The following is a 15,820-nucleotide window of genomic DNA, read 5'->3' as shown; positions in this document are numbered from 1 at the left end:
AGCAGCTCGATCAATGGTATTGATGAGGAGATGCTAATAGCTGATGCTAATAGGGCCGGTATGACTAATAGACCGAGGGAGCCATTGATCTGCAGAGTTAGCACCTCATGCTAAAACAGCTGATTCAACGACATAGTTGGACTAAAAGTGCCACCCTTGCTCTGAGTGTGTGTGTGTGTGTGTGTGTGTGTGTGTATACACTTGAGTTACAATGCCTTCCTACTTAAGGCTGAAGGACACCATTATACACACAGATAATGCCTGGATTCACAGCTAAAGTCACATTTGTATTGACTTAAAATCACTCAGACGTGACCATTGTCCAACTATCCATCAGAACAGGGCTCACAGTAACCCTCGACCAAACTTCATCTAGTTTATTCATCAGTTTTAACGCCTAAACTAAACTGTAGCCTTCCAACAGCTCTTAAAGGACCTGAAACTACCAAATATCCACAATTCATCAGATTCAGTTTCATATATTAACTTATATTTTTCATTTATTGTAGCAATATTTTCAGAGAACTAGAGACATCTTGTACTCTGAAAGCAATATATATATATATATATATATATATATATATATATATTTGCCACAGGGGGGTACACACTTCTGCACACCATTTAAAATAATAAAAAAAAGTTTAAGTGGCACCTTTTCAGCAGATAAAACGTGTTAATGGGCCATAATAAATGAACTTATTACAAAGTCGCAGGAGGCTGAGCTGCAATTCAAGTACAGACGCTTGAATATGGTTTATACGTATATCACCAGTTAACACAGTTAACACTAACAATTAGAATTAATGAACTAAATCAAAGGAATGAATGAATGAAGTCTTACCTTTCCGTCGTAACAACACTACACACAAGCGACGTTAGCATCTGACAAGCTAACGTTGCTTTTCTACGGTGTTGGCGAGGACCAAAATGCGAAAAAGGAGAGATTAATGTTGGACTCACATTCGTCCGGTGGACGAAACATGACTTCACGGGGGAGAGACTGTTGCTCTTCATCTGTCGGGTGTCTGCTTGCCAACATTTTAACCCGTTAACCATAATTAACAACTATAAAACCGGTGTTTTCGGTGTTTACCGGGTACCTGCTAGCTTCTTCAGAAGTTGTTTGCCCCCCCTAGCGGCCATAAATGGAATATACTCCCATTAAGCAACCAGCCTCCTAGCAACAAGCCTCCTAGCAACAAGCCTCCTAGCAACCACGAAGCTGATCGTGTTTGTGGCTACTTTCCCCTAAATGAGCAAACAAAAGGCCACAAGACTACTTTTGACAACACAAAGAGGGGAGATTTTATTAAGTAGTTCATTGTTTGCATTTGTAACGGTTTCTAAATGTAAATGTTGATATACATTCAATACATTCTCGATCATTCAGCAGATTAGTGTTAATCTATCCATGAAAAAACTCCTTGTACATGTACCACAGTTCCTTTGGGACAGAGGTGAACAGATTTATGGGTGTTATGGCCTTGTTTTCTTTGATTTTTTTTTAAGTTACAAAAACCACATATTTCTTGCTATACCTATAGTTCATAAATACAGTATATATTATAACCATTCATCTTGTGCTAAAATCAAAGCTGTGCTGCAGACAGTTTATAAAAAAAAATAATCTCAACATCAATAACGTACATGGAAATGGGCTTGCCTGTATAGATTGTTTACAATATCATGTTTACAGTGATTGTACAGTGTTTTTAATGTCTGATGTTCTCAAAACTGAAGCATTGGGGTTTTTTTTAATTAACAGAGAAAGGAAAAGATTACTTGTGTGCACGTTTACAGTTGTCAAAGGTGTGTGTGTGTTGGGGTGTGTGTGGGTGTTACATTTGTGTACTAAAGTCTGGAGAAACAGAGACATTTAAAACCGGAAAAAATGACGAATGTGTTCATGATGTAAACAGCTCTTTTTACATACATAATTACTCAGTCAGTCATTGGTTATATAGATGGGTGCCATGGTTACCAAATCACGTGTACGATAAAGAACACAATACCACAGAAATCCACACCGATCTCACTGCCAATTAAACTACCTGCAAAATTCATCCCGTGTCCAGTCAGTAGATGTTTCTCTGCAGGATATACAACCAGTCTACAGGAGTATGAGGCAAAACCATTACATTGATAAACAGTAATAATCAATTAAAATGATGATTGAAAGAGAACAAAACAAATAAAGAGACAATATATCCTTTTTTTTAGGGCACACATAATGTTGAATATATTACATCGATGTGCAGACGGCCTGATCATCAATCAGACAAAGGGTTTTAGAAATTCAGTGTCTCTGACATCATCTTCCACCAGTCCATCAGCTCCTCCCGCTCCTCCTCCTTCCTCTCCACCAGAGACTCCAGCTCAAAGTCCACCTGAGATGGAAAGAGACACTTTCTTATTTTACACACTCCAATTTGTAAATGTCCCACCAAAGACTGTGTTAAATTTACCAGAGATTTAACTATTTTTGTTCAGCGCAAACGAAAGTGAATTATTTGATCTAAGGATAGTCTCTCACAAAGAGACAGGTCTGCTCTGCCATTTTGGAAATAGGACGAGAATGTGAGGCACTTTTTGATTGGTTCATGTGTCTGTGAGTCTTACCCTGGTTGCGGGGCTGTAAGGAACAGCCACCTTCTTGATGACTGTCAGGTATCCTGGGGCAGTTGCTGCCACTTTGAAGTTTCCTGGAGCCAGGAGGCGCCAGTAGTCTCCATCTTTGGCTACAAAATAACGATTTTCCTCATTAATGCATGTACGTGAGCGATAAACAGAATGTCTAACTGATCCATCACTCTTTTGTGAGTTTCCGTTACAATCACAGTTATGTGATGAGCACAAATCAGCTGCTGGAAACAGTGCTGCAGTACCAACTTTGACCACCAGATGGTCCAAAAATGCTTATAATGTTCTAAAAATGTCATCCCACTTCATGTCAGCAGTTGTCAGGATTGTGCGACTTTGCACTGGATGCCGATACCTGTCGTGATGTCATGGTCGATGCCCTCCACAGAGATGCTGGCGTTGGAAATGGGGTTGCCCTGGAGATCACGCACGAAGCCCTTCACACCACGGTGAACCTTCAAACATGCACACACACACACAGAGGCACAGTCAAGGTTTGGTTCAAGGAAAGAAGGGGGCGTTGCTTTTTATTAAAGTCATTTTTCATCTAAGCTAAACTTAACCGATCCTTGACCATAAAAGTGTAAAATCAGAATCATCACTTTTTTTCCCCCAAAGGTAATTCAGCGATCTCATTTAGAGTGACCTCATAGAGATTCATTAATACCAGATTCCAAACTACAGATGAACGTAGACATATTTAGGGGATATTATATAACGTCCTGGCGGTGCTGCCGACCTGCTCGATGTAGTTAACCAGTGAGTTGCGGTTCTGCTCCCAGTAGGTCTTGAGTGTGTCCTCGTTGGGGAACTTGTCACAGCTGAGCTCCAGAGTGATCTCAAAGCAGTTGCTGCTGAGGTAGTTGAAATCCTGCATTCCTGTAATGGGAGAAATTAATGAGACAGAGTGTCAGGATGTTGCATACGGTCAATATTTTAGAGACAATCATGGGAGCTGAGCTGCAACTGGCTCCCCCTGTAGTTTGCAGCCTGTATGACAGAAGAGAACATACATATTCAGATATTCAGAGCCCAGTACGTCTGGTTTTGCTGATTGTTGTTGCTGATGTACTGTAGTGACAAACAAAGATATGTTTGGGATAATTTGGGAAGCATTGCCATTGCTTAAACTGAACACTAGAGAGCACTGACGACTGTAAAATATTCCCTTAAACGCATATTTCTTTTTTCTCTAATAAAACACAGGATCCTTGTCAAAATGCTGATACAGATATATTTCGGGGGACATTTTCTGCCTTTATTAGACAGAATACAGCAGGGAATTAACAGGAAATTAAGGAAAGGGATGAGCGTGACATGCAACGAGGATCCCCAGACAGATTCAAACAGAGGGAACCCCACATTGTCCCAAATATAATATATGCAGTAATTCTCTAGTATCAAGTGTGTCTCTTACCTCCTGGCACGCTGTACCAGGCCCCTCCGTTAGTGATGCCATCTTTGAAGCTGGAGTCGTCGTCGTTCTTACGGCAGGGGGGTCGGTTGGGGTCGGACATGACTGGGTTGTAAATGGAGTAGGCCCTGGCCAGAGACTTGAACACCACATCATCTGGACTGGAGCTGTACTCATGGGTCGAGCCTTAGAGGAGGGAACGAGAGGGGAAGGAACAAACAAGTGCACAATGTTTATGCATGTGTTAATCTCTCTCATCTGCAACACAGTACATGTGAGCCTGCGCAAACACATTTTGTTTTACTTGGTGTAATAATGCAAAGGGAGCCGTAGAAGCATACGTTTCCATCTGATTTAAATTAGAGTTACAGCATTCGAAACAAATAAAAGAGTTTGTTGTGTAATTTAAGTGCCTAATATTTGTCTCATTAGGTGAACATTTTCATAAAAATTAAGGGAACGTTTTTAATACAATTTATGTTCATGTACCAGTGCGGGTCTCATCGTATGGGTAGTTGGCCACCACGTCTCCTCCATGCAGGTTAGCTGAGAGCACAAAGGGGATATCCATGATCCAGTGGATCACTGCCTTGGTCTCTGGAGCCAGCTGAAAGGCAGAAACACATACATTGATGATACTTAAACACACAAACAAGCAGGTCAAAGACACATTTCTGTATCTAAAATATTACCACTTCTATTTTTGTCTTATTCATCCTACTTATAAGTAAAGCCTGGTTTAATTTATTCTTGTCTGTCATGGACTTCAATTGTTAATAAAAATAAAAACAACTCTTAAAACACATTGATGACATTCTGTATTTATTTTAAAAATGCAATAACTGATTTGGCCACTTGAGGGCAGCAGAAACCGGATAAAGCACCTTTTTAGTTGCTTTTCTAGCCATCCAGCCATTACAGAGCAACATTATCATTCATTTTAGGTTGTGCCACTATCCAGATGTAATTCCAATATGTACTCTCTGTTCGGTTTTGGTCTCTCTGAGGGTAAAAATCTAGCTCTTTAGCTGCTTAATGCTCCTCAAGGTGGTCACTTAAACACCTGGCAGGTAAATACAATTAACCTTTATACATTCGTGACCTGTTTATAAAGATTAACACAGTCAGAAGGAACTAGAGTGCCACAGACAGGGTCAATAAATGATAATTATTGAGTGAGGTGTTGTTGTTGTTGTTGTTGTTGTTTTTGGGACTTTTAATGAGATTTATTGTGTTCTCACTGTCTGTTTGCATACCTTGGTGTTCTCATCCACGGCCTTCTTCATGTTCTGCAGCAGGTGGTTGTTGGCTCCGCCTTCCCGCTCGTTGATGTAGATGATGCGGTCCAGATCGGGGAAGTTGCGGTTCAGGTCCACCCCTTGTGCGTTGCTGCGGCCGACAAACCAGTCCTTGATCTCTCCGGGCTGAGCAGGAGGCAGGAGACGACGATCGCACATAAACAGGGCGCTTTTGATAATTGCTATTCTCGGTGTGCATGTGCGACTTAACAACCAAGACTCGTGGCTACTAATTCAATGTTTGTCGCCTGCACTTAATCTGTCTGTGTTCCGGTGCGTCATCTCACCTGTGAAGCGGCCTTCTCGAAGCCGTCTGGGTTCATGGACGGCATGAAGTGGATGCGGGTGTTGTGGACGAGCTCGATGATGGTCTCGTTGCCTTGCTGGTACTGGTTGCACAGGTACTGGGCCAGGTAGATGAGCAGCTCTCTGCCCACGGCCTCGTTGCCATGCATGTTGGCGATGTATTTGAACTCAGGCTCTCCTGCAACGGGAGGAAAACGGAAGGTTTCACAACTGGGCGTCACATTTCTTGAGAAGAATGCATGCACACCATTCAACTATAACACTGGACTCTCACACTCCAGCAGTGACAAACACCCTGACTCATCAGCTGGCAGCTAGAGGTTTAACACAATTGAACTTTGCAGGCCAGAAGTAGATTTGGGCAATAATGGCCAAGAGACGGTGGCTTATTAAGTGACGCTGTCACAGGTTATTCACTTGCTGGAGTGACAGGTCTGAGGTCAGATTCAACTTCACCGCAGAGAGTTTGCCTCGAGGACATGTTACAAATTTAGGGACTTTTGTAAAATATACACCTCATGCTTACAAAAGAAAAAACATATGAAATGTATGTTTTCACGTGTGAACAGCTGATTCACATTCAATGTGAAACGTGTGGGGTTTATTCTCAATTATTTTCATGATTGATTCATCTGAAAAAAATTATTTTCATAATGCTATTGTCATGGTTTCACAATAGCTTCAGGGTAAACGCATCAAAGGCAGACTCTGATCCTCAACTTGGTGCACAGTTTTGCACATGAAGATGAAGCCAGAGATTATTTGGTGTATCAGAATTGTTGATTAATCAAATGTCTGAATGTGTTTGATCAAATTGTATTTCCTTCTTTCACTGACATTTGTGTACAGGCATAAAACATGACATTTCCTTTATCTTGATTTACTTTCCTATAGGAGACACTGCTTTTATATCTGAAACATATTTATATCAGCATGCTCAGTAGAGTTGTGTTTTAATGACCAAGGCTCTAACCATCTGTCTAATGTACTAATTAGCCGTTTCTACTCTTCTCTGTTTCTGCAACTGCAAACACACATGAACGAGAGAGAGCGCTACTAAGGCGTTACTAAAGCCCTGTAACAGAACGACAAAGAGCATGATGGAGTCTGAGCTACGTCGTTTGATTAACTACAAACCAAAGATTAGTGGCGTTCGGTTTCCGTACCAGAATAAAGGAACTTCTCAGAGCTCTGAGGAATAAAGACAAAAAAAAAGAAGCCCACAAGTGGCAGATGGTGAAGGGTGTGTGTGTGTGTGTGTGTGTGTGTGTGTGTGTGTGTGTGTGTGTGTGTGTGTGTGTGTGTGTGTGTGTGTGTGTTGAAGCCAAATTGCAGCAGGGCTCCTGTTTTTAATGAGGGGCTTTTTTGTGTGCATGTCTTTATTGTTTGTTTGCTTTGTTTTTACTTTAACTCGTTTTCGTCATTAAATCCAATTTGCTGCCTGGAATAACAAAAAATAATGCTTTCAAGATGCGAGTAGATTTGCGTCAATATTTTTTCACATTTGCATCTTTTTGATCCATTTGAGCATATTTCTTTGAGCGTTTGATGTATCCCGGTGGCTGCGCACACACACGCACACACACACACACACACACACACACACACACACACACACCGCCCAGCACACATCTGGTAGTCAGGTTATTTTTAACCGCTTGAATCCGGTTCATATGTGAGTTGCTACTAATGATTTCAAGACTACAATTAACTCTTTCTGTTCTGACATTGGTGAACTTTTTTTTACAGGCTTCAGAGGCCTGAGCACACACACACACACACACACACACACACACACACGCACACACACACACACACACACACACACTTTGAAGTTGGACTCTGCCAAAATGAGTTACTATGATTCAAGCTATTACACAGATGCTCTGTATCTGAAGACCTTTCCTTCTCCGACACATGTATGAAGTGATCCATGTAAGACAGACAAGGCAGGACGATGATTCATGATGATTCAATGCATTCAATGCACAGATTATTTTGCTAATTGTGTTGACTCTGTTGTACACATGTCGTTTTGACCAGAGGGAGCATTTTTCCACAAAGCGAAGCGTCCTTAACTTTATGGAGGAATATATATTTATTCTATTCATTCCTCTTTCCTGGCAAACTCACTGAGATTCTAGTCTCTTGCACATAAAGTGAAGTTTAAAAAAAAAAGTGCACATGTAAGTTTAACATGGATAACATGTGGCTTTTCGGACACGTGAGAATACTTTCCCGTTCGTACATGCTCGTTTATTTAAAGCAAAGAAGGTGGACAGTGTGCACAATCCGACATTTAAGGGTGCAGCATTTAAACCATCAAGTACGTGGTGAGATCTCCAGCATCGTAGTAGGATCTGTCATTTTTGGTTGTTTAGTCGATAAATAGAGTGCAGTGGACACAGTGTTCCCAGAGATCCCAGTCTTGAAAAGTCTTGTTTTGTCAAAACAAAACAGTTGCTAATTAATTTGTTGTCACTGAACTAATCGACGTATTGATTGTTGCCACTCTAGTGACCAATAGATGGCCTGCACACGTATGTTTGAATGAGAAATTGATGGTGCTTTTTAAATATGTTTTGCAAGCTTGCAATGTTCAGTGTGTGGACAACCTCTCCTTTTTCTTTTTCTTTTTTTTTGATACATGTAACGTGGAATCATATGACGAAGCAGCCGAGGTTGTTTAAGCTCTCTCCGGGTGGATATGACACATCTGAGGCCGACAAAAATCCACCGCATCATGTTCCACTTCATCACGAATTATCAGAAGCGCGTCTGGCAGGTGATCAATACGGTCTCCATGGCGACCACGTAATAATGACTGCTGCTGCAACGTCATTAGGGGAAACACCACATTAGAGTACTCTCAGTCGGCATGGCAACGCTGACACGGACAGGTGCTTAGGGAGACAAATCAACTGGGATGCTGAGCAAACACTCTCCCTCTGCGTCTGTCTGCCTGCCTCGTGTACACACACACACACACACACACACACACCACACACACACACACACACACACACACACACACACCACACACAGAAATAAATGTCAAAATGTCATTTTTATTTGTTCCAATGATTAATTTATTATCAATTAATCTGTTTGTCGATCAATTTATCAATTGTCTGGTGTATATAATATTTCGCTTCACGTTGCTCATTAATTATTCGTGAATCCATGAATTGCTTCAGCTCTAATATTTAAAACTGTGACATCCATATTGTACATTAATGTGTATCTATTAGTGTAAATATTGTGGTTTTGTTAGGGTTCATTGACAACATATCCGCTGAGTCACTGGCACACCGTCTAAGCCTTGTGGGGGCTGTAATTGCTTATTAGTAACAAATTAGCTGCAAAAGAGTGCTAAAAAGACAACATGTTCTCAAAACATTTTCTGTGAGAGACATATATGAGAATAAACCATGTAGAATAAAACGGAAAGGAGGCGAGACAAAGGAGGTGGGACTTCTATTGCTTTTAAGGCCAATACACATCGTCGTCATGCATGCAAACCACGCAGAAATAAACTGCAAGACAGCAAATGGTGAAGGTGAAATCGAGAGCATAAAAGGAATGGTGGAAAGAAAATCTGTGCGGGAAACAGCGAGAAAAAGGAAGGAGGCTTTGGAGGCAAGAAGAAGAGGAGAGTCAGAGCAACATGAAGGTAGAGAGGAGGAGGAGGAGGAGGATGCACGTCGCTGTCTGATGTATAATAAATGACCTCTGGCTGATGGCCTTTCTCTCATCTCCTTTCCGTCTCTGCCTCTCCCTTATTCCCTTATTCTCTCGCCCATCCCTCTCCTTCTCCCTCGTCACCCGGACATTCCCGTTTTCTCGATCATCATTCCTTTCTTTTTTTTAATCTCTCCTTTTCATCGGCTTGTCCTTCCTCTCAGCTGTTTTTGCGATCTGTGCTTGAGGAAGCTCCTCACAGCTAAAATGTCCAAACGATGCTCTATTCTCCTCGACTTCTGTTAAATGAGATGGTCTACAGCATAGATGATGGAGCCGTGCCTCATGCTGTAGAATATAGGGTTTCTCCTCATACTAGAAGCCTTCTAAATAGTTCCAGACATGAGAGTCAAACGAGTTTAGCCGGAGCCCCTTCCACTGGAGGAAAAAACGCCCCTTTTCAGATCTCGTACCCTCAAATGTGACCCAGCTGCAAGAAGTAAACACCTCCTTAATGAGAAAACACGTCACCCGTGTTAGGTGGTGGAAGAAGTATTCAGATCCTTTACCTTACTACCTAAGTAGCAACATACATCTTACTAAAGCAAAGTACATTATTACTATACTTTATAGGCTGTATGATATTCTTGAATTGTATTACTAATTAATTAATTAATTAATAATGTTGGCTTGTTAAACTTATATTATATTTTTCATAAAATGGTAAATGGCCTCATTTATATAGCGCTTTTATCCAAAGCGCTTTACAGTTATGACTGTCATTCACCCAGTCAGGAGGTGTCTTGCTCAGGGACACCAGGCACTCAGCTAGGAGGAGCCGGGGTTGGAACCGTCAATCTTGCGGTTGCCAGCCAACCCGCTCATCACATGTTTTAAATGTATAATTTAATCTGTAAAGCAACTAGTAGGCCATATCCGATAGCCAGCCGATAGATGTAGTGGAGTAAAAAGTGCATGTATAAAGTAGGCTAGCATACAACAAAATAATCAAGTATGTATCAAATTTGAACTTCGACCCTTTGGAAAATAAACTATTTCTGGCAGAGAGTTAGATGAGAAGACTCATACCATTCTGATGATTGCACGCTAAATATGAAGCTAGCAGCTGATTAGCGTAGCTTAGCACAAAGACAGGACGTTATGCTAACAGGATTGAGAGTGATATGAAACTTAAATGCTCCTTTAGAGGGCGAATACGCTGTAGCTTATTTCCCAAAATGTCAAACTATTTTGGCTGAACTTGCAATAGCTGATTTGTTTTTTGGCTACTTGGAGGCAGTAAATGTTCCTTCATTAGCTATCTATGATGTTTGGTGCCTGCCTGGTAGGTGGCACTACAAGCTAGAGCTCAAACAATTACCTGCTGCTGATAGAAAGACTTGATTAGTAGTAAAATGCTGGCCGTAAAACCAAAACAATGAGTGCTGTAAAGGCCACTTTAGACCCTGTCGAGCTGAGGGAAACGGCACAAGTGTCCCTTTGCACAAGACGTCATGTGATCCATTGCTCATATAAAAATAATGATAATATTGTATTTATAGTGAAACTTCACCCACTAGGTCACGACACACGTCATAAACCCAGTACCTCTTTAAGAGCAGTACCCGTGTTCCTACATTGCATGCACCGTATACTAATATGTAAGCGGTGTATCCACTCTTGGCTACACACTTCCTGCAGTGGAGCTGACAGATGGCTGCTTACCGACAGATGCACGTGCTCAGGAGGACCGTCGTCCTCCAGAGCCGGGGCCAGCCAGCTAACCAGCCAACCACGAGCTGTCCGTCAGCTCAGCGCACTAAGCCGATCTGTCGCCCCGGCAACTGCTATTTTGGCTCCACCTTGGAGTTTTTTCGACACACATTGCGGGGATCAGATAAAATATTGGTGAGGGCGAAGTAAAAGCAGAAGCTTCGGTTTCTTAGCATATTTTCTTGTCTTATGAAACAGAACTGTTTTCTGTGTCTCTGGAGCTCCTGTCTGTTTCATCCCCCTCCTGCTGGCTCTGGATGTTTTGCTCAGCAGAGGTGGAAGGAGAGGGGAGGAGAGGGGAGGAGAGGGGAGGGCTGCCCCTGTTGGTGAAGCGGCAGCTTGGAAACTCATCTGGTAGTAATAAGGCCTCCACAACGCTACTGTGACTCATGCCCGGCGCAGGCCCACCGGACTATTACTGGCTTACATATAGTACGCACATACGGTCACTCTGTGACCATGCGAGCAGCTAAACACACACAACCTGTGGTTGCACCGTTAGGACCGCACGATTACACCCAGAGAAGAAAATACACCTTTACACCAAAAAAAAAAAAACGACGTATAGCTGAAAAACAACCACATTGTAAACCAAATATACTGTAATTAGAGGCAATGTTTGTTTTTCTTCTTCTCTGTTTCGGGAGGATGAAATTAATCACTTCCTGCTGACATTAACAGTTAAGTCTCCTGGTCAGACAGTTGGACAGGAACCACTGACCCGGCAGTTCATTAAGCTAATCCATTACGTTGCATGATTGCTCGAGGTGTCGACCCGGTGTTCTCTTGCTATCAGGAGGGAAATGTGGACCTTGCAGCACGGGTTGTTGTTTTTGTTTGTTTTGGATTAAGCGGTTAAATATGGACAATTTTGGTCACAACATGTGGAATATGTCGAGACTTTGTGTGACCCAGACTTATTTCCATCATTGACCCCGGTGTTCAATCACTTCTACCAATATGGAGAAAGAGCATTCAGTTTCTTGAGAAATAGACAATTACATTCTAAAAAAGCTAGAATATGATCATAGTGCGATACGATCAGCTCCAGCGTGACGTAACCCAGTTCCAGAGAATTTGGGTCTCAGTGTTCGTCTCTTTATCACACAAACAGCTTGAGATCATTCAGGCCCGTCCCTCCATCTCCAAAAGGCTTTTTGTATCGCAGACTTCCTTGTCGTTTTAATATTATCTGGTGACTTTTCAGACATTCTTTTCTTCCTTTTTTATGGCGAATATCCTGAAACCATTGTTTTCGAGGTGATGTAAATGGACCTATTCACACTAAGGTGTGAATTCATAACGAGGAGAAGCTGCATTGTATCTAAAAACAGTAGTGTTGCTGTGGCTGATGCAAGAAGTCTCACATATGTTCCTCCAGCCTGCAGTCCAGCCAGGAGGAAGGAGAGTGATGGAGATGATGGGAATCTGACATAACCCAATAACATAACAACTGCTGTCACACCACTTCATTTAATATTCAGTCCACCTTTGAATGCATGAACTATGTTCTCTGATTCCTGGCAGCTGCTGATGCATCTGATTCTGATTGGAAGGGATGCGGATTTGAAAACGAGCCGTGGAATGTTCTGGATGATTGTTATCTTTCTTTTATCAGCATCACGACTATTAAAAAGCACGAAGCGATTTCTATCAAACAGCAAAATGGCGGCTTTTGCGTGGCCGATCGCACCATCTATCTATCCAGATCCCTCTGAAGTGATGCAGCAGGCCCGCGCGCGCTCGCCCCCCTTTTTTTTCGCACGCGCGACACACCTGCGCTCCTCCTCTGCTTGATCGCCGGTCATTTCGGCGCACATCAGCCACACGGGTCGCTTCGGAACAACCTCCTCGCACACACTTTAATAAAGAAGAGCACCCGCACGCGCTATGCGCAATACGGCGCGCGTGATGTGTTTGTGTTATTATCATGGGGGGGGGGGGGACGGGTTTAACACTGGAGGGAAGCGGGCACAAAAAGGTGGGGGGGGTTGGAAGGGTTAGTCTATGCGTAAAAACTGACCAGGCTCGTGCGTCCCCGGGTTGTCGGACATCTCCAGCACCAGCAGCTCGCGGCCCTCGAAGCTCTCCCCGATGGTGTAGATGCGGCTGATGGTCGGACACTGCAGCCACACCGACACCAGCGCCTTCCGCAGCTCCTCGTAGCGGTGGTACTCGAAGGAGATCTCGCCCTCGGTGCCGGCTGCGCCGACCAGGGCGACCACCGCGGCCCCGAATAAAACTAGCGAGGTGAACTGTTTCATTTTTTTTGGACGTATCCTCTCGTTTTTTTATCTTCTCCCTATAAGCTCCTGTCTCTGTCTCCCTGCCTGCGGCTTGGTCCCAAGCCTTATCTCTGTTGCTGCAGCCTCGCTCTAAGCTATTAATACACCTCCCTCTGCTGCTGCTGCTGCTGCTGCTGCCTCTCTCTCCCTCCGTCCGTCTGTGATGCGCTGCCCTACCTGAGCGCAGACTCCCTCCAGCGTCAAGCCCCAAACACACATCGTTTACACATCCGGCCAACACTGTCAGAATAAAGACGTTCCCCCCCTCCATGACATGAACAACAGAATGTGCTGTTTTTGTATGTTTAACATCACAGACAACATGTGTTTATGATATTTAGAACAGAAAATACCACAAATAAAAGTCTAGATGGAAACTCAATAGTATAAATAAATAAAACATGAAATAAATAGACAAAATAAACGACCCTTACATGTGAAATATCCTTATTAAGTTGTCAAAACTCATCGTAGCATTATTGAAGGTTATTTCTTCCTGCCTCTCTGCCACAATAACATTTAATGAGTGTAACACGTCATCTGCCCTGATTGTCTGACAGACTGTGGTGAAAATTAGCACAATTAAATAAAATAGTCATTAGGAAAAACAACTTTTTAAAGGGGACATTTTGAATGGAATCTGCTTTGGAATGGAATTAAATAAAAGCGTCTTGCAATAAGTTGTCTTATTGTGAAAAGAAGCAAGAAGAAATAACATAACAATGATGTAATTTTATATTAAAGTAATCATTTTTCATGGTGACATTGCACATTTGCCTATAGTTTTTTATTTATTTTTTCATTTATTTGATGTATCTCAGGGAGTTTTGGACCATGTTATCCATTCATTATCCACTCACGTGTTTATTAACTCAGTTTGGGTCGTCTAAAGTATAAAAGTGCCTCCCTTCCTGTTTGGTAGCTGCTGCTGTTGCTGGCTGACTTGACGCAGCATTAGGGGTGTGTCCACAGTGCAGCAGAGAGATGGAGGGAACCTACATCACCCACTTCCTCCATCAACCTCCACTTACACAGGAACCCTCACAGACAACACTCAGATCTGTGATGTAATCGCAGAGATATCTGAGGGTGAACAGTCATGGATCCTGTGTAGAAATGTCATGTGTCAATACTTGTAATAAGGGGAGAAGCCCTTATTAACAGATATCACCATGTAGCTTCCCCAGTTGATTTGTGTGGAAGAAAAACTCTTCGGGTCCAATTCTGTGGCTGGTTCAGATAACGTTTGACCACTATTCAGTGGGAAAAGGAGTTCACAGCGTTGCCATAAAACGGGGCTAGTCAGAGTTTTATACAGAGTTTAGAGAGAACTAAAGAGAAAGGTGTGATGAGTGGATTTGCATTTAGCACTGTCGCCTCACAGCAAGAGGGTCTAGGGTTCGATTCCCGGGTCGGGCCCGGGTTCCTTCTGTGTGGAGTTTGCATGTTCTCCCCGTGTAAGCGTGGGTTCTCTCCGGGTTCTCTGGCTTCCTCCCACAGGCCAAAGACATGCAGGATGGGGATAGGTTCATTGATGACTCTAAATGTCCCGTAGGTGTGAATGTGAGCATGAATGGTTGTTTGTCTCTACATGTCGGCCCTGTCATAGACTGGTGACCTGGCCAGGGTGTACCCTGCCTTCACCCAATGACAGCTGGGATCGGCTCCAGCACCCCGCGACCCTGAATACAGGATAAGCGGTAGACGATGGATGGATGGATGGATGTTGGGGACAATCTAAAACCATCTGTGTTCTAATAAATCCACTGGCTTTTTGTTCTTTTGTTTATTGGGATGGCTCCATCTAGTGGATGATGATGGATAGGAACAGTAAATATTGTCTGGTGGCACTACACAAATATATCCACTTTGAATGGATAGGAGACGGAAGGATGATTTAAAGTGTTGCTTATAAGGTGCGTTCAATGGAATATCCAATTCAATGTAGTCAATATAAATGTAGCCTAATTGCCATATTCAACATCCGTTCCTTCCTGCAGCAGTCGGACTACAATCAGCACTGCTCTTCCTGATGCACACACACACACACACACACACACACACACACACACACACACTGCTATTACATATGCACACTGCTGTAGTCCATTATTTTAGTATGTTTGTATTGTATTTTGCACTGCTCTCTGTCATTTGCACTCTTTGCTGCTGTAACCCTGCAGCGTGGGACCAATGAAGGATTCTCTTATCTTATATTGGTGCAGAGAAAGGACACAGAGTTTATTTAATAGGACATGAATAAGACAGCTTTTTTGCCTGGTATGTCTCCCCATTTATCAGGATTGAATATTGTTTCTTTTTGTATGAAATTCTGTCAAAAACTGCTCAACACAACTAAACCTGTTCAAATTAGTTAATATATTTATGACAAAAACAGAAAAACCAAAACATATTCAAAG

At 42.6% G+C, this 15,820-nt stretch overlaps 1 protein-coding gene across 1 annotated transcript; it reads right to left on the bottom strand.

The window, feature by feature from the left end:
* Window positions 1–1,812: 1,812 nt before the first annotated feature.
* Window positions 1,813–13,415, bottom strand: cpe (carboxypeptidase E). Its single transcript, XM_084005955.1, has 9 exons — window positions 13,139–13,415; window positions 5,643–5,839; window positions 5,314–5,481; window positions 4,547–4,664; window positions 4,061–4,243; window positions 3,383–3,522; window positions 2,999–3,098; window positions 2,623–2,741; window positions 1,813–2,390 (listed from the first exon to the last, which is right to left on the bottom strand). The coding sequence occupies exons 1-9, from the start codon at window positions 13,377–13,379 to the stop codon at window positions 2,292–2,294; spliced, it is 1,365 nt and encodes a 454-aa protein (XP_083862081.1). The 5' UTR covers window positions 13,380–13,415; the 3' UTR covers window positions 1,813–2,291.
* Between the last annotated feature and the right edge of the window lie 2,405 nt (window positions 13,416–15,820).

This window comes from Eutrigla gurnardus, assembly GCF_963514095.1.
Source record: "Eutrigla gurnardus genome assembly, chromosome: 3".
In the NCBI taxonomy this organism is placed as follows: Eukaryota; Metazoa; Chordata; class Actinopteri; order Perciformes; family Triglidae; genus Eutrigla; species Eutrigla gurnardus.
Note: the sequence above shows the minus strand (reverse complement) of the source record. Positions and strands in the feature narration are given on the sequence as shown.